General features: G+C 34.5%; 1 protein-coding gene across 1 annotated transcript in view; it reads right to left on the bottom strand.

The window, feature by feature from the left end:
• Window positions 1-2,433: 2,433 nt before the first annotated feature.
• Window positions 2,434-26,814, bottom strand: part of LOC150081268 (cilia- and flagella-associated protein 298) — a 58,311-nt gene continuing 33,930 nt past the window's right edge. Inside the window, exons 5-8 of the mRNA XM_090379007.1 lie at window positions 23,944-24,102; window positions 14,470-14,601; window positions 3,447-3,542; window positions 2,434-3,257 (exon numbers count right to left, since the gene is read on the bottom strand). Of these exons, the coding sequence (XP_090235133.1) occupies window positions 3,147-3,257; window positions 3,447-3,542; window positions 14,470-14,601; window positions 23,944-24,102 (498 nt within the window). The 3' untranslated portion in view covers window positions 2,434-3,146. The remainder of the gene's footprint in view (window positions 3,258-3,446; window positions 3,543-14,469; window positions 14,602-23,943; window positions 24,103-26,814) is intronic.

Below are 26,814 nucleotides of genomic sequence, written 5' to 3'. Positions count from 1 at the left end.
ACTAAATTCCAGATTGTTGTCCTTGCAAAAATTTGTGCTACTTCAACCAAATTTACATAATGAACTATGTTTTGTAGGAAAAAACATCATTCATTATATTGCATCAATTAATTTCTCATTTGACCAAACTGCTTAGTTTCAGTCAAATATGTGGGCTTTACCATCAAAATTTGAATTGAGGTTATAACATATAATTGGTTGAATTCTTGAGTTATTCAAATCCAAGAGCTGCGTGTAGCAGCTCTTTCCATTTTTTCAACAGATCTTGCTATTTAAGAAAACCTTTTGCTGGAATATGTCAGATATGTCCGATAAGTTACTGTTTGGTAATATTGATTATGATTGATTATGGTAATATTAGAGAATTATGATTGCTGTTGAAATATCAAAATGTATGAATGTATTCATAAAAAAATGCTCCTACACTTATTATATTAAATATTAATATAATATTATATAATATATAATATTATATAACTTATTATATTAAATTTAAGATTTAAATTTCCTGAGTTCCAGACTTTGGTTTTAAGGCAGTGGTTCTCAATGGGGGCCATGCTGTATTTCTGAGGGGGCCACAGGTAAAAGTCATAAAATTGAGGGCCATGGAAACTGTTAAGTGGGCCATGAAAAGTTCACTTCCAAAATAAAATTATTACTAATATAAAAAAGAAATTAGTGAGATCTGCAAGGATCTCGCTAAACTAAGGGACAATAATATTATTGTAATATGTTTTGTTAGGAGCATAATTGTATATTGTGAATAAATAAAATATTATATGAGTAAAAATTCTATTATAAATAAAGATTGTAGTTGATAAACCCCTTTTTTATTGTTAATATTCCTTATATTATAAACAAATAATACATGTTATAAATAAAAAGTGCAGTTGATAAAGTTATTTATTATAAACATTACATCATTATTATAATTAAAAATTATGAGGGGTGAGGACACAGAGGTGAATGAAACTCAGAAGTGGGCTATGAGCAAAGAAAGGTTGAGAACCACTGATTTAAGGGACATCTAATGAATTGTTGTAATTCATTTGCTCTCTACTGAAATACACAGAGAAATGCAAATACAGTTATCAGAACAGTTACTTGTTTACTTTTACTGAATGTATTTATGAAATCCAACATAAAAGAATCTGCAAAGAAAGTAATGCTTGCAACTGTGTTTATTTAGCAAGAGGTAAATATGATATGTGATACAAAGCAAGTGTATGCATATAAACAGTTTTATTATATAGAAAAGTGAAATGTGACTGCTAAATTGAACAAAAATACAATTTAAGTTCAATTTTAAATTATATATATACAGAGTGCAGCACTGCAAAATAGTGGTGGAGTACTTATGGTCCATTTCCCTCACCATGAATTGCTGAGGAGGCTTCCATCCTGCAGTGGGTTGATAATGGCTGCAGTTTACCTTTTTACTAGTTGAACAAACTGACATATTTTATGAAAGTATAAATAATGTTATATTTATTAAAATGCAATTTTTCCATAACACAATGTAACAAGTTTTCATCAATCACTCTGCTTGTGGAATCTGCTCTTTTAATTCAGCAAGGTTCAAAGGGTAATCAAGTAAAACTTTCCCCTTTAGATATTTCCACCATTCCTATTGGTCTCAAAGAAATCATAGTGAACTGCATGAAAAGCCACTGCACAGTAAAAGGATTACTAGTGCACAATTGCAGCATTCAGAATCATAAGACCATACAGTTTCGAGGAGAGGAGGATGAAAAAAGGGTGAAGGGAAGACAATACATTCATTTATTGTAGATCTACAAAATAAATTTCAAGACTAGGAAGAGACCAGAACAGGGTTTATTTCCAACAAGACAGCACAGCAGCCCACATTTTTCATGGCACTACAATCTCATGTAACACATTCCCTAAACATGTTGTTTCAAGATTTAGCAACATTTCATGGTCTCCAAGGTTCCCTGACTTCACTGACTTTTTTCTGTGAGGATATCTGAAGGGAAGTTTTTTGGCGACTGCCTGAATACTGCTGAATTTATAATAGAATTTTTACTCATATAATATTTTGTTTATTCCAAAATATTATATGAGTAAAATATTTACTCATATAATATTTTTGTTTACGGAAAATTTTTAGCATGGATCAGAAACGAGAGGTGGGTGGGTCCACATTTATCTGACTTAGCTTTTAAGAATGAAAACTGAATTATTTATACTGTTAAACAAAGTTTCTTTTCACAAAGTTATGTCAGTTTTTTTTCATGTGATATTGCAAATTAAATACTACTAGTTTGGAATAACACACTCTGCATAAGGCAAAATTGAAATACAGGATGTTTTTTCTATTTTAAAATCCATAAAACTAATAACAATGTTTTACAGGATTGGATCGCTTAAGGCAATAAATGCTAAAGTAACCAAGAACATAAAATAAGTATATCCTGCCTGTAAATGTTATACATTCTTTTGCTGGTTTATGTATGGAAGGAAAAAAATCTGAGTGTTGGAGAGAAAAACCACCATATGAGATTGGCTAATTATCTCCTCCCGTCATTAGAAGTAAAAAGAGTCTTGATAGAGAGTTCTCCAAGACTTTAATGGGAACCAAACCCCAGACCACTTCCAATCATGTGAGAGAACAATATCATATTTATTTTCTGTCACAGAGGAGGCACTATTCAATTGAAAGAGCTTTCAGAAAGCAACAAAACTGGCAATAATATACATTGTGATCTTGAAAGTGGCAATGCTTATATGTCAGCAGCTAGCACAATGGAGGTGCATCTTAACACTGTAGTTTTAAACAAAATAATAAAATCTTTGTTAGGAAATAGGATTTAGCATGATCTTATCTGCTCTGATATTACGTGCATTATTACATTCAAGGAATATATGTTGATAGGTAGCATTACTTTCTGTGATACAGTATAATGTGCATTACACCTAGTTTCTAGCATTTAGCTCGTCTTAAGCAAAAGTTACTAATCATTTCATAGGATCTTGAATAAAAAAAAACAAAACAAAAAAACTACCCTGTATTATGGTGACAATGATAATGATGACAACAATAAATAATTATAGTAGCATGAAAAGAAATATACATGATAGTTTTAAGAAATGTACAAGTTATCTGATGATCCTACATTTGTTTTTCAACAAGGACGCCATTTAACTTCCTTCAGACCTTGAAATGATCTTTGTAGTGATTTGTTATCAGCCCAAGATGAATTCAAATAAGTGTCATCTTCTGCTTCTTCCAGTTTCTATGAAAATAAGAATTGTAATTAAGAGAAAAATAAACACATTTTTTTATAAAAACAATGGAAAAGGAAAAAAACAAGTTAATGTAAAAGTGATGTAATGTAAGGAGATAAAGATTAGAAGGAATTCCCTTCACGCTGAGGAAAATTATAGCTTTCTTTAATTTTGAAAACAAATAATAAAAATAGTACCTTTAATTCTTCTTGCCTTCGGTGAGCAAGCAACATCATCTGTTTCTGGTCTTCAGGAGATACAATAGGTTCTCTAGCTGGAGCACCTTGTCCTCTCTATTAAAAAAGAAAGCACTACTGATTACTGATGAGCTTATATTTAATTATTATTATTATTATTATTTTATTTTTCAGGTTTGTTATGTTATGTTATTTGGTTTTTAGGAGCATTAGCAACTAAGGCCATATTGCTCCGGGGATATGTGGTGGTCATTCCCTGACCTTTCCGCATCCTCCGTATTTGGTGGTCACAGGCTCGAACCCCGGTCTAATCAAGAAGCGTGTGTCACACACTGCTGCTCCTGCCTACCTGGCTACGGAGGCACCTTATTTTTCAGGAAAATAGTAGATGTGCAATAGCAGTACAGTGTATACTTACATTTATACCTACAAATATTTAGTAATCAAAAATCAGAAGATTTTTAATAGAAATCAAGCTTTAGCTGGAATGTGCCAAAATTGCATTCTAGCATTGTTCAAATAGCATCTCCAGACTTTTTATTTCTAAATTAATGATAACTAAATTAATGCATCTCCTATTCTGCATTAATTCAGGTAAATTATGCTCATCATCATGAAATGCAATAAACTACATTTTAACTTCTTTTTGTTTTGTCTTTTTTTGCTTAATTAATTTATTTTTTTCTGTTCTATTATGTAGTACTGGCCAATGCAAACCTTTGTTTCACGGCTTGGTTGAAGTTGCTATAGTACACCAAGCCGACTTATGCAAATCAACTATTGCAGCACAGTCACACTGCTCAACAAATTCAAAGTGACCTAATCTTAAACAGTAACAATGATGTTTCACTAAATTCTACTTGAGCGGCACCTCCGTAGCCAGGTGGGCAGGAGCAGCAGTGCATAGCACACGCTTCTTGATTAGATCGGGGTTCAAGCCCATGACTACCAAATACGGAGGATGCGGAAAGGTCAGAGAATGACCATCGCATATCCCCGGAGCAATATGGCCTTAGATGCTAATGCTCCTAAAAACCAAATAACAAACAAACAATTCTACTTGAGTCATTAATGATACTTATAAAAAAAAAAAAAGCAAGTGCTGAAATTAGATTAAAAGTTGCATATTTATTACAAAAATCAAATACATAAGCATACTTATCAAAATGTATATTCTAAATTTCATACATATTCTAACAAATATATATGAAATCCAGATATACAATTGTTCACCTAATGTTGTAAATGTAATTACACCAGTGGAAGGTTACTCTACTTGAGTTAAACGTGAGCAGAGCAACTTAATATCAGCTTTAAGTGTATATCATTAAATTTAGTAGCGCCATAATTAAAAAAAAAAAAAAATATCTGCATATTTGAAAAATAACACAAAACTGGAAGACCCACCCAATTATTGGAAAACTTCTGAATAATTCAGGAAAGTTGGAATATGTACACTACTCTAATAACAGGTAAGAGTTATGCATTTAATTCCTTACTACTGAGAGAGAAATATTTCTATTTTCTGCTGCTGAATTACTAGTACTTCTGCATTAAAAAAAAAAAAAAAACATATGTAACATATTATAAATTATCAGCTAACATGGCAAACAACTTTAAATACACAGTGGACATGGGATGACCATAAATTATTGGGAGACATTGTAAATGCTGTATAAAAAAAATTAATCAATAATAAAGTCACTTAAAGCAGTCAAGAATCCAAAAAAACTGTTAAAATATTTTGTTTTTTTTCTAAATATTTTATTAGTTTATTTTATTAATTTTCAAATTTTAGTTTATTCTACATATTATGGTTAATTATTAATTTATTACATGTACTTCAAAATTATATAAGTATTTTAAAATTAAGAAAAAGAGAATTGTTGCAAGTGATATTTATTATATATTCAGCCAATAAAAGATTGAATAAATAACAAAATATACCAAGCGATAAAATGCTCAATAAAATCTTGTTTAACATTTTATCATATAATCATATCAATTTTGTTGCAGTTAGCCACTGACGTTGTGCATGCTAACTGCATGACAATATATATATTGTCATGTGATTATATTTCTGTGCTCATAAGTCTGATGAACATGCATTTGGCATTGCTGTAATTAGTTCAAAGACACTTATACAGTAGTCTTTTTCATCTCTATTATGGTAAACACAGTATTTTAGTATTAATTTGGCAGTTAATATTTATTATTAAAATGACAGAATGATATATGGAAGCAATGCATATGTTGCATATGTTTTCAAAAAATTAAATTTAAATTAGAAAATTAATAAAATAAAAATAAATGCTTCTTTACTTTTATATTTCATCTACTTCTACCAAATACAGTATTTATCTAATCCTTCTTTAAATTTACATAAGCTCTCTGGCTAAAAGGCTAGGCTAGGTGGCAACTTGTTCTATCTCTCACTAAAGGAGAATTCTTATATCCAACCTACAATTATCTTTCCTTGATTTGAATAATAAATGTGCCCTTGTTTGTGCCATCCTAGAAAGAGAAAATATGCCCCTCCAATCACTGAATTTGGTGAAGTCAGAAGGTGCCAACTAAGCATTCTGATGGGCATCTATGAGAACTTGAGGTGTAGGATAAATGCCCTTGAAGAAATTAATGAGGGAGCCATCAAGCTCTCAGCTGCCCAGCTCAACGGCAGAAGTCACTCCTGTGCATCAGACAACACAGAGGCAATCCCCAAGGCAGAATGCTCTGGTCCCACAGGAACTAGTTATTGTTGGTGACTCTATTGTCAGGGAGACGGAGAATATACTATGCAAGAAGGATAGGTGGAACAGGACCAGGGTATATCTGCTAGGGGGCAAAAGTTGATGATGTTGTAGAGCAGATATCATCTTTTAAGAGCACAAAAGGTGATATTGTTGTACAGGTTGGAACTAATGACATTAAGAGTAAGAGATCTGCTGATTTACTCAACAAGTACAGATCAATGTTGAAAAAAAGTCATGAGTTAGGGTTGAATGTGAAAGTGTCTGCAATTCTGCCCAGACACAATAGGAGGGAGTATATGATGAGAGCCTTGTTGATCAATTCGGCCCTGGAGAGATTGTGCAAGGCTCAAGGGGTAGAATTTTTTTCAGCCTGGTCTGCGCTTGTTGACAGGAGAGACTGCTTCTAAAGGGATGGGGTACACTTAAATAGAAAGGGTGCAAGAATCACTTTGCCTGCTGCCTATCAGGCCTACGGTGGGTGGAACTGCTTGTTTGAGGTCTGTGTAGGAGGGATACACAGACTAAAAAAGGTTAACAGTGGCCGCAGGCAGAGGCAAAAGTGATTCTTGCACTGCTTCTATTAGAATAAGCAGCAGCCTAGAAAACAAGGCAATGGAGATTTCCAGGACTGCTGGGAGTCATAGTGGAACAAGTAAATACATGGGCTGTGTTAGGGTGACTAAGAGTAGAAACAGGTGCATGTATACTTGAATGTACACCAATGCTAAGAGTATAGTTAATAAATTTGATGAGCTTGAAGTGCTAGTCAAGACATCAAAGGCAGATATTGTTGGGATATCAGAGACATGGTGTCACACAGACATAAGCAGTGCAGAATTGGAATTTGGGGAGTACAATGTGTAAAGAAAGGATAGACAGGACAGGAAGGGAGGAGGGGTTATGCTGTTAGTTAGGAAACATAAAATCTAAGGAAGTGCATCCAATTGATGTTGGTGGACAATGCAATGTTGAGTCTGTTTGGTGTGACATAAGCACTGGGAAAGGAAAAATGACAGTAGGTATGTGTTATAGGCTTTATGAATCTGATGAGCATAATGAGCAATTGTGCAGAAAAATAAGAGTGGGCCAGAATCAGAATGTCTTATAATGGGGAATTTTAACTTTCCAGAATACTGACTGGAACTTGTTGGTTGGTCACTCACACACTAGCAGGACTTTTGTGGATTTATTGGATGACTGGTTTCTACATCAGCATGTTTGGGAGGCAACTAGAGGGAGTAATACTCTTTATCTGATTATCAGTAGTGATTCTTCATGCATTAAGAATCTGCAGATAAAGGAATCACCAGGTGGCAGTGATCACAAATGTACTAATGTGGGAATTACTTAAAGATGTAACTACCATCAAGGCTAAAGAGAAGGGCTTTTGCTTTTGTAAAGGTGACTATAGGGGTCTCAGAAAGTTTTTAAATTCTGTAAAGTGGGATCAACTAATGATGTTACCAATGTTGAATTCTAAATGGGAAGCCTTCAGGGACTTAATTTTGAAGGCTACTAGGCTTTTCATTCCAACTAAGAAATACTGTTCAAGGGTTAGGTCTAAATGGATGTCAGATGAATTAATGAGGTTCATAGCAGAGAAGAAAAATGTATGGGATGCATATAAAGTATCAGGTGACACAGAAGCCTATGGAAGATATAAGCTAGTCTGTAATAAAGTCACAAAGGAGGTTAGGCAGATGAATGCAGATTACGAGAAATCTTTGGTAAAGGATGCAAAGAAAAACAGCAAAGAGTTCTTTACTTATGTAAAATCTAGAAGGAAAGGAATGAATCAGATTGGACCACCTAACATAGATGGGTTGACTATTGATGAGCATGCTCATGTAGTTGATAAACTGAATGAGTATTTTGCATCTACATTCACACATGAGGAATTATTCAATGAGGGGGAGTGCCAGAAGTTTATCAAATGCTAACAGGGAGCTAAGTGATTTTGTAATAACTGAGAGCAAAGTGGAGGAGAAATTGTTGAAGTTAAACATAAGGAACTAAACAAATTTAAGGCTCAGCTGGACAGGTATTTCGAACGAATTGAGGGGTGAAATGGGAGTAGTGGTTGTTTTTTTTTTTTCTTTTTTTTTGGCTGATGCTGAATAAGCTTGCTTTCTTGCATCATATGCCTCTACTAATGCTAATGCTAAAGGCACCTGGGGTGGACGGGATCTATCCAGTTATATTAAAGGAGGCAGAAAAGGAAGTAAGCAAACCCTTAGCCATAATTATGAGAGTTTCCTTGGATTCAGGGGAGGTCCTCATGGACTGGAGATGTGCAAATGTATCCCCAATTCACAAAGGGGGATTCAAAAGGTGACACAACTACAGGATCATCTAGACAAGCCTGCTATAATAGTTAAGACACAGCATGGGTTTGTTAAAGGGAGGTCTTGTCTGACCAATTTGATTGGATACTAAGATGTTGTCACAAAGGAACAGAATGCCAAAAATAATTTTGATATCATATACTTGGATTTCAGGAAAGCTTTTGATACTGTTGCACATGGAAGACTGCTGTACAAATTGGAGAGGTATAGCATTAAGGGTAAGTTGCTACAATGGATAAAGGAATGGTTGAGTGGGAGACAACAGAGAGTGGTAATCAATGGACACTGCTCTTTGTGGTCAAATGTTATTAGTGAAGTTCCCCAGGGTTCGGTGTTGGGCCCATTGTTGTTTTGTATATTTATCAATGACATCGATGAAGGTATATCAGGTTTAATGTCCAAGTTTGCAGATGATACAAAGGTTGGCAGGATTCTTAACGACAATAAAGACAGTATGCTACTCCAACTTAATCTAGATAAGTTGGTGTAGTGGGCTGAGAAGTGGCAACTGAAGATTAACATTGACAAATGCAAAGTACTGCATATAGGTAGCAATAACCCAAGAGAAATGTACCAACTGTGTCGTACTACACTCAGGGAAGTGGAAAGTTAAAAAGACGTGGGGGTAAATATTGTGCAGTCAAATATGAAGTTCGCTGAGCAGTGCAAATGGGCTGCCAGGGCAGGTCATGGAGTCTTGTGAATGATATATAGAAAATTTGCTAGCAGGGACAGGGAGGTGATTATCCCGTAATACAAGGCAATGGTCAGGTCACACCTAGAGTATTGTGTACAGGTCTGGAGACTTCATTTTAGGAAGGATGTAGAGTTGCTAGAACGAGTACAAAGAAGGACAACAAGATTGGTGAGGGGAACAAAGGGGTGCTCTTACCAAGAAAGGCTTAAGTTCTGCAAACTGCAGTGCCCGGAGAGTAGGCACTTGCGAGGTTTAGTTTTTTTTTTTTTTTTTAGGAGCATTAGCAACTAAGGCCATATTGCTCCGAGATATACGCATCCTCCGTATTTGGTGGTGACGGGCTCGAACCCCGGTCTAATCAAGAAGCGTGTGCTATGCACTGCTGCTCCTTCCCACCTGGCTACGGAGGCGCCGGCACCTGCAAGGTGATCTGATTGAGGTGTATAAGGCCTTGAATGGGATAAGCAAGCTGAATGCTGATGGGATTTTTCCTCTTGCTCAGATTAAGAACTTGAGGGGGGCATAGATTCAAATTGAGGAAAGACAGTTGTAGAATAGATGTGCAGAAATTTGCCTTTAGCCAGCAGGTAGTTAATTGGTGGAACAGACTTCCATCTTTTGTTGTGGAAGTTGACAGCCTAAATAAATTTAAGGCTGAGCTGGACTGCCATTTGGAACGAATGGAGGTGTGAAATGGGAGGGTATTTTTGAATGATGCTGCATAAGCTTGCTTTCTTGCATTGTATGCCTCTACTAATGCTAAGTTATGTTACTGAGTCCTCATTTGCTACATGGAAGATGTTTCAAAGATTTTTCCCTCCTTTTCCTCTTATCAGGTATTACATTTTGTTCTGATTGATCACTTGGTTCCAGTTTTACATGAAGTAATAGTTAATATATATGGGTATTTTTAACCAAAATAGGCAATAAAAGAATTCTTCTTTTAATTACAAACTTTGCTGACTCTCTGTGGCTGTCCTGAGAATAAATAACATTTGTTTTATTATAATTAATATCTCACATGTACATATATAACATCAGTATGAGCAATGTTATATGTTGCCATCACTTGCAGGTTTTAGCCTTCATGAGTTTCTTCTTAGAGAAGGACAATAATTTTATTATGCTTTAAAATTATAAATGGAAAACCAAGTGGATTACTATGAGGTGAATGCTGAAAATTAAGCTACTCTATACTTATGATCTAGTTATTACATCACAGCACATAAGGAATCCTTAATATATCATCAGTTTACTGTACTGTATTATTAAAAATGTCACAATTTAAAGTTTTTAACTTTCAAGAAATCAAACCAAGTCAATTAAAAATGGCCTTTACACTGTAAAAAAGTTTAAAAGTATTTGATGTCCTTGAAGGCTAAGGCAAAGTGGCTTGTTTTTTTTTTTTGGCAACAAAATTTAACGAATCATTTTAATTAACATATAGAAAAACTTTTAACTGGGTTTACGTCAAGAGTTTATTTTATAATTTAATAAAAATTAATTTAGTAAAATTGGCATATACTGTTTTTCAGCACTACCTCAAGTTTCCTTAACATTCCACAACACACTGCCTAAAGGTCAATGTGTTATGAAATGTTCAAATAGTTGCTACAAGGGCAGCAGAAGAAAGGGTGGCAAAATTCAAGGAATAATTGAACAGGCACTTTATGACCATTGGAATAATATAAAAAAGTTTTTTTTTTTTTTTTTTTTTTTTTGTCGTCAGATGCAGAATAAGTTCACTTCCTTGTACCATTATGCTACTTTACTATTAATACTAATGCAAATTTTACTCTTTTGCTCTTATTAAGTTAGTTAAATGATTATTAGTTACTCAAATTAAAATGACCTTTTGAATAAGTGACCTGTTAACAGATTTATTCAATTAAATTCTGAATAACTGCAAGGCTTTGGCCTTTTCAAGGCCGACCGGGCTAGCCAGGTGGGTAAAGTGCCTGCCTGGAAACCCAAAGGTCGCGGGTTCGATTCCCGCCTCGGGCTTGGATCAAAGCACTGCAAAAACCTTGGGAGGTGCACTATGGCCACAGAAGCCGATGCGCCAACAACTACCAAACCAAAAACCAAAAGCCTTTTCATAAGCAAATGTGATTCCTGTAGAAGAAAATAAAATAAATAGGATACAAGTTCTTTGAAAGAGATTATAATTTTGCAGGTTGCACTAGAAAAATTTTTCAAAAGAGAAGTAAAATACTACCTATTTGTAATGCAATGATACTTAACACAATATAATAGCGTAGCTTAATTTAATTTAATTATGGTACTCACCTTTTTTATAATCTGCATTGATGTTAGAATAAAATAGATGATAATTTTAAATTTAAGTTAGCGTGAATAAGTTAGGATTTAAAAACAGAATTATGATACTTAATTGGTCATTTTTGGCATCCCATCAGTGAGATAGCAACAACCACTGAAATAGCCAACTGAGTGGTGCCAATGCATTACAAATAAAGAGGGGATATTTTTCTCCCATGGAAAGTGTTGTTTATTTGTAGAATAACATCAGGGTAACTCATTGCGATAGTACCACAATCTAAGGGGAAAACGATTAACAAGACCTTTGTTCTTCTTTAAAGGGATTTAATTTCAAGTAATGTCTAAATTGCCTGCATAACAAATAAAAACATATAACTGAAATGAAAGCTTCACATAACTTTTAATCTTTTACAATTTCTTGAAAGTAACATTTGACTAGACCTGAAATAGTTACCTCAGTTATTTAGCTGTAGGATCTAGATAATTCAATTTTGAATTATCTAGATCAAACATGCAAACACTCGGCCTGCAGGCCTCATGCAGCCCTCCAACAAAAAGGCTGTGGCCGGCTGAGATTTCTTGAAAATCTTTTTTTTTAATTAAAAGAAATGGAAAAAAATACTAATCAAATTTATTTTTATTTTCACATAATTTATTTTGAATTTTACATTTAAGCAATTTTCAATGCAGCACTCGAAAAAGAGAGAAAAGGTAGGACACAATGTTTCATTTTTAAGCCTCCACCTGCAGCTTCGAGTACTACAGACCACAAAGTGTTTGCTCAGTTGTATATTTGTGAATTATATTTTTAACTGTGTGCAGTTAATTTTGTGTTTTATTTGTATTAAATTAAAAAGGCGCATAATAATAAACATTACGTCAACCCCTAATGAGTAAGAAAAGAACAATCGAAGAAGAATGCCGTAACTTCCAAGAGAAATGGGAGCTAGACTATTACTGCATCCAGAAAAAGAGCAAAATAGTATGCTTAATATGTAGTAAATCTATTTCAGTCTGCAAATAATACAATATCAGGACATTATGATACACATCATAACGAAATCTATGATAATACGTTGAGAAACATTGTGAAAGTAAGTTGTTAGAATTGAAATCAATTTTTAAAAAACAGCAAAACTTGTTTACCAAACCTTCTGAGGAAAATACAGCAGCTGTAAAAGCTAGTTACTTGTTATCACATTTAATTGCAAGCAAATCAAAACCTTTTACAGAAGGAGATTTTATTAGTGAGTGTTTAATTAAAGTATAAGTCCAGAGAAAGTAAAAAGCTTCAAAAGTGTAAGCTTAAGTAGAAACACAGTAGCTAATAGGATCGATGAAATAGCTGAGAATTTAAGAAATCAGCTCAATTCAAGGATATCCACATTTGAAGCTTATTCTATTGCAATTGACGAAAGTACACATTCGAGATATTGCTCAACTGGCCATTTTTATTCGTGGGTGTGATGTGAACTTGAAAGTGAAGAGCTTTTAGAAATTATTCCTATGCATGATAGAACCACTGGAGCTGATATTTTTGGTGCACTCATGGAAATTCTGAATAAATATAAATTACCATTGAACAAGTTGGTTTGTCTTGCAACTGATGCCGTACCTGCCATGATGGGTATTACTAAGGGTGTCATTGTAAAACTAAAAGAAACATGCAAACAACATGGTAATAATCATTTCGAACATTTTCATTGCATTATTTACCAGCAAGTATTATGTTCCAAGGTTTCAAATATCAGACGTGCTAAAAAAAGTCTCCAAAATTATAAATTTTATTCAAGTATATAGACTTAATCATCGACAATTTGTTTCATTTCTGGAAGACATAGAAAGTGCACACACTGATCTACCCTATTATACAGAAGTTTGATGGATTTCGAGTCATAAAGTCTTAAAATGATTCTTCGAGCTGCTGGATGAAATCATAATGTCTTTGGAAACAAAGAATTATGAATATACTGAATTAAAAGATGTACAATGGATCTGGCCTTCTCAGTTGACATTACAAGTCATCTTAACCAACTTAATCTTAAACTTCAAGGAAAATATCACATTGTTACAATGTTATTTGATAATATTAATGTTTTCAAAGAAAAATTATTACTTTGGCGCAAACAAATAGAAAAAGAAAACATCTCATTTTAAAAGTTGCCAATCTCTGTTGTTAAAATCACCTGACTTAAAATTTACAGAATATACACACCAAATAAAGTTGTTAGATGTGGAGTTTGATAGATTTCCTGATTTCAAAAACTGTGAATTACAGTTTTCTCTTTTTACTTCACCTATGTCTATTGATATTGAAATTGTTGATGAGAGCTTACAAATGGAATTAATTGAGATCCAATGTGACTCTTTGCTAAAGCAAAAATATATGGAAGTTGGAATTCCAGACTTTTACATTTATTTACCTGCAGGTTGATTTCCAAAAATGTTATCTGTCGCTATGAATATACTGGCTATGTTTGGGAGCACATACTTATGAGAGCGACTGTTTACTTCGATGAAAAATAACAAAACTCCAGAAAGGTCAAGATTAACCGATCGCCATCTATCATCAATCTTAAAGATTACATCAGCTCAAGACATTCAACCAATTTTGATGATCTGCTTTGTGGGAAACGATGCCAAGTGTTCTCTAAAACATGATATAATAATAAATTGTGGTTTTATTATTTATTTTTTATTAAATATTGTAAAGTATTTTTAATTTAAAAACTAACTTAGGATACAAAACAGGTTATCTATATACTAAATACAGTAATTGTAAAAATTGCATTCTGTTTATTTTTTGAGTATTGAAGGCATGTGGCCCTCAGCCTAATGCAAAATAGCTTATATGGCTCGTGGTGCAAAACGAGTTTGACATGCCTGATAATAGATCCTACAGCTTAAAAAAAACATTAACTGAACAAGAAAAACTGATCTTATCTTACCTTTTGCAACTTAACAACAATTTTTGTTTTTTCATTTGATCCAATGTAGTCTGAAAGTTTTTTATTTGATTCCAATTGTTTTCCTGCCCACCATAATTGTGCAAAAGTTTCTTCCAAGACTTCTAAGGAGGCCTGAATTTAAAAAAAAAAACAAAAAAACCCCATGTTGGTTTAGGTAAACATCTACAAAACAAATATACTATTTTCAAAAAAATATCACACCTGAAATTGGATACAAAATAAAATAATAGATTGCCAAAACATGCATGGTGGGGCAGGGAAATAAAACCACTAAATTCTCTGAGTTCTATGTGTTATTCTCACGTGCTCTCCAAATGTGCATAACAAAAATGTCCTCTTATGTTGATTTTCAATGGCTCTGATTTCTCTTGGCGTGGCAAATATTGTAAGATTTCCAAAAGTCTCTTAACGTAAAATTTTTTTCACCGTCTACTGCAGACAATGCCTGAGCAAATGTTGTGTATAAATAGTATGCTTTTAAATTCGAAATAACACCCTGATCCATAGGTTATATGAGTGAAGTCGTGTTTGGTGGTAGAAATATGACTCTCACGCTCGAACTGAAATCATCTAGATGCGTAGAATGTCCAGGAGAATTATCTAATAGAAGCAAAATCTTGAAAGGAACATCACTGTCTTTACAATATTTTTCAACCTTGGGAATGAAGAAGTAAGGTATTTAAGAAATATAATTTTTTTTCTTTTTGGATGAAAAAGCTGCTGTTAAGTTGGGTGTCGATCAGGATTGTGTTAGCAAATATTTAGCAAATAGCTTGCAGAAGCAACCCAGCACACTACTGGTAAGGCCATATTCTGTTTTTGACATACAGATAGTGTGTTTTCCCTCAGATTAGTCACCCTTCAAATGTACCACTTAGCTAGATATTTGATCAATCAGTAAAAGCATAAAAATGACCAGCATCTATTTCTAGCAGCTTTTACTAAAGTAAGTATTCGAATTAAACATTTTTCCTAAAAAACCATAAAGCAATTTATTATTCCTGATGTATGTGCAATCAAAAGTAGCAATGTCTGTCTGATGAATTTGGAACAGCTTGGGGAATTCCTCATCCTGTATGCATCTGAACAAATCAGAAAAGGGGGACTGTGATGCAAACTGAATGCCTGCATCACAGGCAGATAAATGAAGGATAAAATGATGGAAATCCATATTAATAATTTTGTGTTGTTGAGATGTTTTGTGATAATTTAACAAATGGCTTCTCAAACCTCAAAAAAATTAACAAATGGTTTGCCTAAACTGAACTGAGCCAACTCCAGCATACTATTATTAGTGCCTACCCACTCACTGATAGGGAGAAATCATCTCTGAAATAGTGCCATCTGGGTGGTAGTACTCAAATGAGAATAAGAAATAATATAATTATTTGCATGGGAAGTGGTCATTCCCTGACTTATTTGAGGTAAAGAGTAAGCCAGCTTATTTTGAAGGGTTTTACAATATTAATATTAGATGTATCACAATGCAATGCTTCATGCAAACTCTGCTTGCTTTAAACCAGTGTTTCCTAAACTGGGGTTTTCAGAGTGAGTGATGGCGTGGCAAATATTGTAAGATTTCCAAAAATCTCTTAACGTAAAATTTTTTTCACCGTCTACTGCAGACAATGCCTGAGCAAATGTTGTGTATAAATAGTATGCTTTTAAATTCGAAATAACACCCTGATCCATAGGTTATATGAGTGAAGTTGTGTTTGGTGGTAGAAATATGACTCTCACGCTCGAACTGAAATCATCTAGATGCGTAGGATGTCCAGGAGAATTATCTAATAGAAGCAAAATCTTGAAAGGAACATCACTGTCTTTACAATATTTTTCAACCTTGGGAATGAAGCAGTATTTAAACCAATCCTCAAAGAGAGAGATATTGTTATCCATGCTCTCTGGTTCGATTGAAAATGCACGGGTAGGGGGGCCTTTATTGATGCCCTTAAATGCATGAGGATTTCCAGAATGTCATCTCAAGTGAAAGAAAGCACACAGAACAATATCTGTAGATTTCTAAGTTCTGACATTAAAACCTAATCCTAAGTTAAGTATTCCATCTCATGTTTACAGTGCCAATTTCTCCTCTGGTGGTGGAAATTTGAACTAATTTTTTTCTTCTACAAATCGCTTCCCCATACCCTAAATGACATACCCATCAATTTTCACAGTGCTATCTCTAACCATTTTGACACTATGGTCTCCTGAATAGGTAAACGCATAACCATCCGGTATATAACTCTGATATATAAACATATACAGTCGAACTTCCCTATAACGAATTCGATAAATCTAGTGAAAAAATTTGTTATAGAGAAATTTCGTTATACAGAGAATATATTTTTTATTAGAAATTGTTATTTAATTAGAAAATGAAAATGAATCTACATTTATTTTTAATGTATTTTATTTCAAAAACATTTATTTAAATTACGTTTACACAATTTTCGCCGGTAAGTATTACAAATTTAAAAAAATCTAATTTTTTTTTGCACAGTACAATTAAAAAATGTCTTGATTCTCAAAGAAAACCTCACATTTGTTCAGAGCATTAAAAACATTATCAGGAACATTTTCACAAAACTGTAGACCCATACGAAACGTTTTAAAAGCATTAATCATTTCTTCACGAGTTGGCTTTTCTATGGGTTGTTCTGATGTGTCTTCAGCGTCATCGTTAATTTCTTCGTGATCATGGTCGCGTCTAACACTGTTCAGCAGTATTTCATCTTTATTTGGATGTTCTGTTGTAGTCAGATCTTGATCTACATAAACATAACTATCCAGTGTTATTTTATTTTCGATGTTTCCGAACGATTCTAATAATGTCCAAATGTTTTTCAGTTGTGAAAGGGGCAGTTCATCTTGTTCATCCAGTTGATGTTCGACTTCTGTATTCAATGCAAATCACGCTTTTGAAAAACAATTTTGAATAGTGTATTCAGTGATATTGTTTGTCCAAACTTTTGCTAGTTCAGAGATGCAATCTCTAAGGTTAATTGTAACCTCCAAGTTTCTATTTTCTGATAATGCATTGACAATCTTCATTATTATTCTCTTTTGATAATGAAATTTAAAATTTTTAATAATGCCTTGGTCCATTGGCTGGAGTTTTGACATCATGTTTGGTGGTAAAAACAAAAAAACAATAACTTCACACTTTTAAGTTTGGCAGAAATACTGGCAGGATGTGCTGGACAGTTGTCAGTTACCAACACGATTTTCCTTTTTTCTTTTGTTATACGCTTGTCTAGTTTTAATATCCAGTCTTCAAAGATATCACTGGTCATCCATGCTTTTTTATTAAAGGTGTAGTCGACTTCCAAAGATTTTGTGCCTCTAAAACATCTTGGGTTTTTTGATTTTCCGATGATTAAAAGTCTTAATTTTTCACTTCCTGTCATATTTTCTCCAACTAGCACAGTGATTCTTCCTTTGCTTTGTGTTCTGCCAAAACATTTATCATCCTTAAAAGGAAGTGTTCTATTCGGTAAATATTTAAAGAATAAACCCATTTCGTCAGCATTAAAAACACCCTTAGGTTCATATTCTTCCAAAATCTTCTTTAAGGTATTGTTCCTCCAACTGTTGCAATCTTCTTCACTTACATTAACACTTTCTCCACAAATAATCTTTTCCACAATTCTGTGGCGCTTCTTAAATTTATCTAGCCACTCAGTGCTTGCATTAAATTCTGTATGTCCCAGGGACTGTGCAAATTTCAGAGCTTGTTGCTTAATTATTGGACCCGATATTGGTATATTCTTTTCACGTATCATTTGCACCCATTTTAGAAAAGCTTTATCAACATCTTCGTATATACACAACTTAATTCGCTTCTTGTCTGCTCGTCCTTCAATTGCATTTAAAATTGATTCTCGATTTTTTTAAATCGTAGATAAGCTGCTTGCAGGTATGCCATATTTCTCTGCAACATCTTTTTTCTTAAAACCCTGGTCAATATCATGAAGAATCTTTACTTTAAATAAAATCTTTGGGCATAAAATCTTTGGAAGTTGACTGCAGCTTTAATAAAAAAGCATGGATGACAAGTGATATCTTTAAAGACTGGATATTAAAACTAGACAGGCATATAACAAAAGAAAAAGGGAAAATCGTGTTGGTAACTGACAACTGTCCAGCATATCCTGCCAGTATTTCTGACAAACTTAAGTGTGAAGTTGTTGTTTTTACCACCAAACGTAACGCCAATGGACCAAGGCATTATTAAAAATTTTAAATTTCATCATCGAAAGAGAATAATAATGAAGATTGTCAATGCATTATCAGAAAATAGAAACTTGGAGGTTACAATTAACCTTAGAGATTGCATCTCTGAACTGGCAAAAGTTTGGACAAACGATGTCACTGAATACACTATTCAAAATTGTTTTTCGAAAGCGGGATTTGCATTGAATACAGAAATTGAACAACAACTGGACGAACAAGATAAATTGCCCCTTTCACAACTGAAAAACTTTTCAACATTATTAGAATCATCCGGAAACATCGAAAATGAAATAACACTGGATAGTTATGTTTATGTAGATCAAGATCTGACTACATCAGAACATCCAAATAAAGATGAAATACTGCTGAACAGTGTTAGACGCGACCATGATCACGAAGAAATTAATGATGATGCTGAAGACGCATCAGAACAATCCATAGAAAAGCCAACTCGTGAAGAAATGATTAACGCTTTTAAAACGGTTCATATGGGTCTACAGTTTTGTGAAAATGTTCCTGATAATGTTTTTAATGCTCTGAACAAATGTGAGGTTTTCTTTGAGAATCAGACATTTTTTAATTGTACTGTGCAAACGAAAATTACAGATTTTTTTAATTTGTGATACTTACCGGCGAAAATTGTGTAAACGTAATTTAAATAAGTGTTTTTGAAATAAAATACATTAAAAATAAATGTAGATTCATTTTCATTTTCTAATTAAATAACAATTTTTAATAAAAAAGATATTCTCTGTATAACAAAATTTCTCTATAACAAATTTTTTCGTGGATTTATCGAATTCATTATAGGGAAGTTCGACTGTATATATATTTATAAATAACTCTGAAATGATGAAGGAACCATTTAGAATTCCTCAAAATGGAAGCTATGATCATGTTTATTTATTATTTTCAGAAAGGAGTGCAGTTAACTAGAAACCATATGGGTAGGTTTAACTAGAAAACCATATTAGAAACTGAAAGAGAAAAGTGACATGGGGGGGTGTCATTTCATTTCACCAAGACAACGCATTTGTCCACAAGTCTTTAGCCATAATGGCAGCCATTAGAGTGGGTTTGGAAATATCTGAAAATGTGAAAGAACATCTTTGGAAAAGAACAGAACATAACTTTCTGTTGACTATTAATTTAGTTTAAGGCAAGCATTCCCACCAAAAAAAAGGACAATAAAAAATAAAATAAATAAAAACATATATAGCTTTTTTCCTTCCTGAAGATAACATTTTCGTCCAATATTCACCTCATATCTGCTAAATGCAAAAATATTACAATATTATACACTGGTGTTCAAAGAAAGTGCATCACCACTTAAAATTGTAATTGTTGTCCGAATAACGTAAGTATACGGCAAAATTTCTTACAGATTGCATCAGATAAGATTGACACGTGTAGGTGATGACATAATATTGCATCAGCTGTTACTTTCAGCTATATAAAAATGCTCTGTAAGAGTTATGTGCAGTTGATGCCATAAAGAAATATGCTATTGTTGCTTTACACGAGCAAGGATGTTCTTCCCATCATATTGATAGTGTCTTGTAATCAGTTGACAGTGAGTAGATTTCTTTCCAAACTCAAGAATACTGATAGGAAAAAGGAACCGGATGCAAACAAGTCCTTATGCCAAAATAGGACCACGTTTTTTTTTTTTTTTTATGTTAACCCGAAACATGAGAGGTATTAGAACCTATAGTACTTAGAACTGTGCTTGGGTTGGAAGTTCAGAAGATGAAAGAAGATATTTGTTGACACTGGACTTGAACTTCTGTAGACTGTAATTTTCACGAAATACGTATGAAGGAAGGTTGTTCCAGAAAACGGCAGTTGATTGAATAAATGAGGAAGATATAAAGTTGGTTCTGTGAGTTTGAAGTTGGACAGTAAATGGATGTTGGCTGGTGGCGGCACATGTTAGGACTGTTTTGAAAGAGAGAGCAGGAATTATAGAAGCCAATTCAGAAGAACAGTGCCCATGGAAGTATCTGTAGAAGAGGCAAGCAGCAGAAACAGTATGTCTATGAGACAGCTAGTGCAGAGGCTCTGTTAGAGATGAATCATTAATTAACTGCCCTCTTCTGAAAGGAATCAAGAAGTCTGAGAGAGGTTTTGGGGGCACCACCCCAGATGTGGGAACAATATTCCATGGCAGGGCAGTTTTGCGATTTATACAGAGTGAGCAGCTGTTTGGAAGAAAAGTAACGGCGAGAGCGAAAGAGAAACCCAAGTTTTTTAGATGCAGAGGAAGCAATATTTGTAATGTGCTTGTGCCAAGAGAGATTAGAAGTCAGGGTAATCCCCAAAAGAGATATATCATTTTGCCTAGAAATCAGAGTGTCATTAAAGATAGGCATGGGAGCAGAAGAATCCTTTTTACGAGATATAAGACAAGACTGAGTTTGAGAAGGGTTTAAATCAACTAAGTTGTCTTTGCCCCACTGGAGAATTACCTGAAGATCGGCATTTAAGGAATTGGTAGCAGATTTTCGAGAAGTTGAAGCTGATTGAACAGGGCAAGGTTTCTCAAAATGGAAAGTGGAATGCAATGTGCTATCATCGGCAAAACTATGGATAGGATTTCCAGTCAATGGAAGAAGGTCATTAATATACAAGAGGAAAAGAGTGGAGGAAAGAACAACCTTGGGGGACACCAGCATTAGTGGAGAAGTTAGAAGACAGAGAGCCATCTACCATCACCCTCAGTGAGCGATCAGAGAGAAAACTGGATACCCAATTACTAAAAACAGTTGGCAAACGATAAGATGGAAGCTTGTTTAGAAGACCTTTATGCCAAACATGATTCAAAGCCTTTGAGATGTCAAGAGCAACTACTTGTGTTTCACCGAACCTTTCCATTGAATTAGTCCATAAATGGGTAACATAAGCCAGAACATCACCAGTGGATCGACACTGACGGAATCCACACTGGCAATCATTGATCAGACGGAAAGTTTTTAGGTAGTTTAAGAGTTGGCGGTTAATTGATTTCTCCATTACTTTAGAAATAGTAGAAGTAATTGCAATGGGACGATAATTGGATGGGAGGGATTTGTCACCCTTTTTAGGAACTGGCTGGATATGAGCAAATTTAAAAAGCAGAAGGAAAAACACCTTTGGAATAAGAAAGTGAAAAAGACGGCAAAGAATAGGAGCAAGTTCAGGAGCATAGGTTTTGAGAACAAGTGGAGAAATACCATCGGGACCTGGAGCTTTCTTAGCACCAAGATTCGTCAAAATCCTTCTGACATCCTTTTGATGGAAGACCACAGGAGGCATTGAATGGAATGTGTTGGGAAAGGTGGGAGGTGTTTTATCAAGATCATCAAAAGGGATGCTAGCAGGTCAGCTTTATTCTTGGCTGAAGTGACAACAGAACTATCTGGTTTGGACAGAGGTGGGAGCAGAGATGGGCAAAAGTTGCGGCCAATAGCTTTGACAAGGGACCAGAATGCTCGGCTACCTTTAGGGCAAGAAGCAAGTTTTCTACTCTTAGCCTGTTCAAACTGTAGTTTGGACTGATTAATAACTGCTTTACAATTGTTGAGAACTTTGGTGTAGGCAGAAAATGAAACTGAAGAATTAGAAACAAGCCAATTATGATATGCAACATTCTTCTCTTGAACAGCCCTAGCACATTTATTGGAAAAACCAAGGTTTAGATAAAGGACGAGATTTTAAAGTGGAGTGTGGGACCACATTTTCAAGTGCTTATGCCTTAAAAACCATAAAGCTTTTTCGTCTGAGCTGAAAAGAGAATGGGAAGAACATACAGGAGTGGTAGCAAGTGCAGTAAGTCAGAAGATGCTTCTTCAAAAATGGACTTGTAGCCTGTCGTCTTAAGAAGAAGCCTCTCCTCACACAAAAAATGAAAAAGGTCCGAATAATTTGGTGTAAGGAGCATGTCAAATGGCCCACTGAGCAGTGTGGCATCTCCATAGTCAGGTGGGCAGGAGCAGCAGTGCGTAGCACATGCTTCTTGATTAGACCAGGGTTCGAGACTGTGACCACCAAATACGGAGGATGCAGAAAGGTCAGGGAATGACCACCACATATCCCTGGAGCAATATGGCCTTAGTTGCTAATGCTCCTAAAAACCAAAACAACAACAACCCGAGCAGTGGAAGTCAGTTATTTTCTTGGATGAGAAGAAATTCAACCTGCATGCTCTGATGGGAGACAAATGATTCGCCGTAGACGTTGTGTAGAATACCATACAGAATGTATGGTGTCTACAGTGAAATTCCCTACCAGCCAAATGATATGGGGGTGCATTTAGTATCACCTGCGGTTTATAAAAGGTTCCGTAAATGCCAATGGATACCTGGCTATATTGGAAGGCAAACTACTTCCAACCATTAGAGACTATTTCAACCTGCCAAGTATCTGCATCTTTCAGGACGACTCTGCTCCTTGTCATCGGGTGAAAAGTGTAAGTAGGCACTTCTGTAGTTACTTTAGCTTCATTTCTGCATTAGAGGTTCGACAGTAATGTGTTTATATTTGTTACAGGTGAAAAAATGGTTGGAAAAACGGTCCATTACAACTGTTAGCTGGCCAGGAAACAGCCCGGACCTGTATCCTATAGCAGATTCCACGTGATGCCAACAGGCATCACGTGGAATCTGCAGTTGCTAGAAAGAAACCAAAGACCTTTCATGAACTTCAGGAAGCCATAATCCGTGTTTGGAACCACGAATGATCAATTGATTGGAACCATGATCAATTTCTGATTATCTTCAGAAATTGATCATGTCAATGCCTCGACAGTGTGCTGCTGTCATCAGGGCCAGAGGCAGCACAATTAAATATTAGTTTGCACCTGGTGAACTTTTCATTTTGTTTTCCATTTAAAATGATAAACTGAAGCAAACTGATGGCTTCTGATAACATTTCAGCCATAATTGTCATGTTTTACAACAATTTCTGCTGTATAAAGGCTGCAAATGCTCATTTAGGAATATTTTGAGAGCACCTATCAAATATTACTTAGCATTGCCTTAACTATTAATAAATATCTTTTGTTTATATTTCTATTTGTGATGCTAGTCATTAATGTAACATACCATTGCGAAAAAGGGTTAGAAATGTGAAATTCCTAGGTGATGCACTTTCTTTGAACACCAGGGTATCAATTTAAATTTCCTATAATGACTAGAGAAATATCAGGAATTTAGAGTAGTGCTATTTAGTAAAACACACCTGAGTACCAGAGAGATCCTCCTGATTTTCTAATTCTTGACGGATGGGTTCATAAGGTGGCAATCCCATTGGATACACAATCATAGATACGCCTTTAAGAATGTCTAATGCTTCTTTGATTGAAACCTGAGTTAAGCACATGTCTGCATCCACTAGTTTCTATTCAAAAATGGATAATTTAATAGGTATTAGTAGTAGTAATGGCAAATAATGCAAGAAAGCAAGCTTATATAGCATCAGCCAAAAAAAAAGAAAAAAGAAGGTTTTGTTGTTTAGCTATTATCAGATCAGCATTTTTAAAAAAGAAACTGCACTCACTAATTAAACTAATTTAAAAATTTCATGAAGGTATCTGGAAAAGATCATTATACTTTAAAAGTTTAAATACATATTTATGCAGTGCTGGAAGAGGTTTCATTTTGATATGTGAGATAAAAGTTTGCCATCCTGCACATATTACAAATATTAAACAGCTTATTATCACCCTAGGCACTCCAATGCTTGCAGCACCTGTGTGCATTACACCCTCAGCATAAACCTTGTGCTACTTCTTGCATCTGTGTATATACACAGTGTTTCATTTAATCCCAGAGATGAGTTCACGGAATGTGTGTAGGCTTGAGTTCAGCAAGTTTTCTGCTAGGAGCTGGCTTTACGGTGGAAATTTGTTCTCATTTGATTCAAATGGCCAATATTACAGTGAAAGTCCCAAAAAAGTTCCATAAAAATTGTAAAAAAAACTTTAAAGAACCATAATTATATTTTTTGTTTCAATGATACACTCACTATTATTATTCTACACCAAAGTTATGATTTTGATTGGTAATTTGGTAATTAATAGTTGAGGTAGTAATAATTAATGAGAATGATTAAGAAATATACATGCAAGCAACATCAACAATGCAATAACACAGATAAGAAAATATTGGACACATAGTTTTAGCCTAACACCAATAATCAAGTGTATACAAAATCTGAAACTGTTAACATGAAAAATACATTTTCATTATTAAATGATACTTTATTTTTAAAGGTTATCAGGCTAGCAGCATTCAAAGACAGATACAAAATAGCAGTTATTAGCAATGTATTAAAATGTACACTACATAATTAACAAAACTTTTTAATTTGGTAAATATTTTACCAAATTATGTCAAATTTACAAATGCTATTTTGTGACTACTTTTACTTTGTTCATAAAACTCTATCTGTAAATGTTGCGCAGAATGAAAAATATAATTTAATAATGAAAGTTCATTTTTTCAAGTAGCGTTTTTAGATTTTGTACTTGCTTGATCATTAGTAATTCATTTATCTGAATCAATCATTCTAAACAATTATTACTATTTCAATTATTAACTAAATACCAATGATTTGTGTGCAATATTTTTTTTTTATATTCCCATAAGTTGAAGTAGCAAGTTATAGTATACATTTGTGGAAAACAACAGTTAAAAGCAGCTTTTTTACACACCAAACACACTTGATATTGGAGGAGAGGGAGATGTGCTTCCTTTCTGCTGGTAAATCAAGTTTCAAAAAAATAAACTGATATTTTTTGACTAAACAGGGAACACAAACTTTCTCACTGAGAAAAAAGCAGTTGATTAGGTGAACTTTTAAGTTAGAAATAATAAAATCTTACCTATAAACTTTATATTGATTTTGATTAGTATCTTGAAAGTTCAGGAAAAATTTAGCAAAAAAAAGTTTTCTCTGAAAATCTGAAAAGTGTCTGCAATTCTGCAGACACTTTTCAGATTTTCAGATTTCTCTGAAATTGCAGACACTTTTCAGATTTCTCTGAAAAGTGTCTGCAATTCTGCCCAGACACGATAGGAGGGAGTATATGATGAGAGCCTTGTCGATCAATTCGGCCCTGAAAAGATTGTGCAAGGCTCAAGGGGTAGAATTTTTTTCAGCCTGGACTGTACTTGTTAACAGGAGAGATTGCTTCTACAGGGATGGGATACACTTAAATAGAAACGGTGCAAGAATATTTGCTGATGCTATCGAGGCAGTGTTAGGTGGGTCGGAAAACTGCTAGCTTGGGGGGAGACAAAGACCAATAGATTGACAGTAGCCACTGGCAGAGGTGAAAGAGATTCTTGCACTGCTTCTATTAGAATGAGCAGAAGCCTGAAAAACAAGATGCATGGTATTTCAGAGACTGCTGGGGAGCCATTGCGGTACAAGTAAACACATGGGTTGTGTTAGGGTAGCTAAGAATAGAAACAGGTGCAGGTATACTTGCGTGTACACCAATGCTAGGAGTTTAGTAAATAAATTTGATGAATTTGAGGTATTGCTCAAAACATCGAAGGCAGATATTGTTGGGATATCAGAGACGTGGTGTCACACAGATATAAGGGATGCAGAACTGGAATTTGGGGAGTACAATGTCTACAGAAAGGATAGACAGGATAGGAAGGGGGAGGGGTTATGCTATTAGTTAAGAAACACATAAAAACCAAGGAAGTGAAGCCAGTTGACATCGCTGGACAGTGCAGTGTTGAGTCAGTTTGGTGTGACATAAGCATTGGGAGATCAAAATTGAGAGTAGGAGTGTGCTATAGGCCTAATGACTCTGATGAGTATAATAAGAAACTGTACAGGGAAATAGAGTGGGCCAGTAAATCAGAGAGTCTTATAATGGGAGATTTTAATTTCCCAGATATTGACTGGAATTTGAGGGCTGGTCACTCACACACTAGCAGGGCTTTTGTGGATTTATTGGATAATTGTTTTCTACATCAGCATGTTCGGGAGGCAACTAGAGGGAGTAATACTCTTGATTTGATTATCAGCAGTGATTCTTCATGCATTAAGAATCTGCAGATAAATGAACCACTAGGTGGCAGTGATCACAGT

This window comes from Mastigoproctus giganteus, chromosome 8 (assembly GCF_048544385.1).
Source record: "Mastigoproctus giganteus isolate SK-2022 chromosome 8, ASM4854438v1, whole genome shotgun sequence".
Lineage (NCBI taxonomy): Eukaryota > Metazoa > Arthropoda > Arachnida > Uropygi > Thelyphonidae > Mastigoproctus > Mastigoproctus giganteus.
The sequence above is the reverse complement of the archived record's forward strand: the minus strand, read 5'-3'. Positions and strand labels throughout refer to the sequence as shown.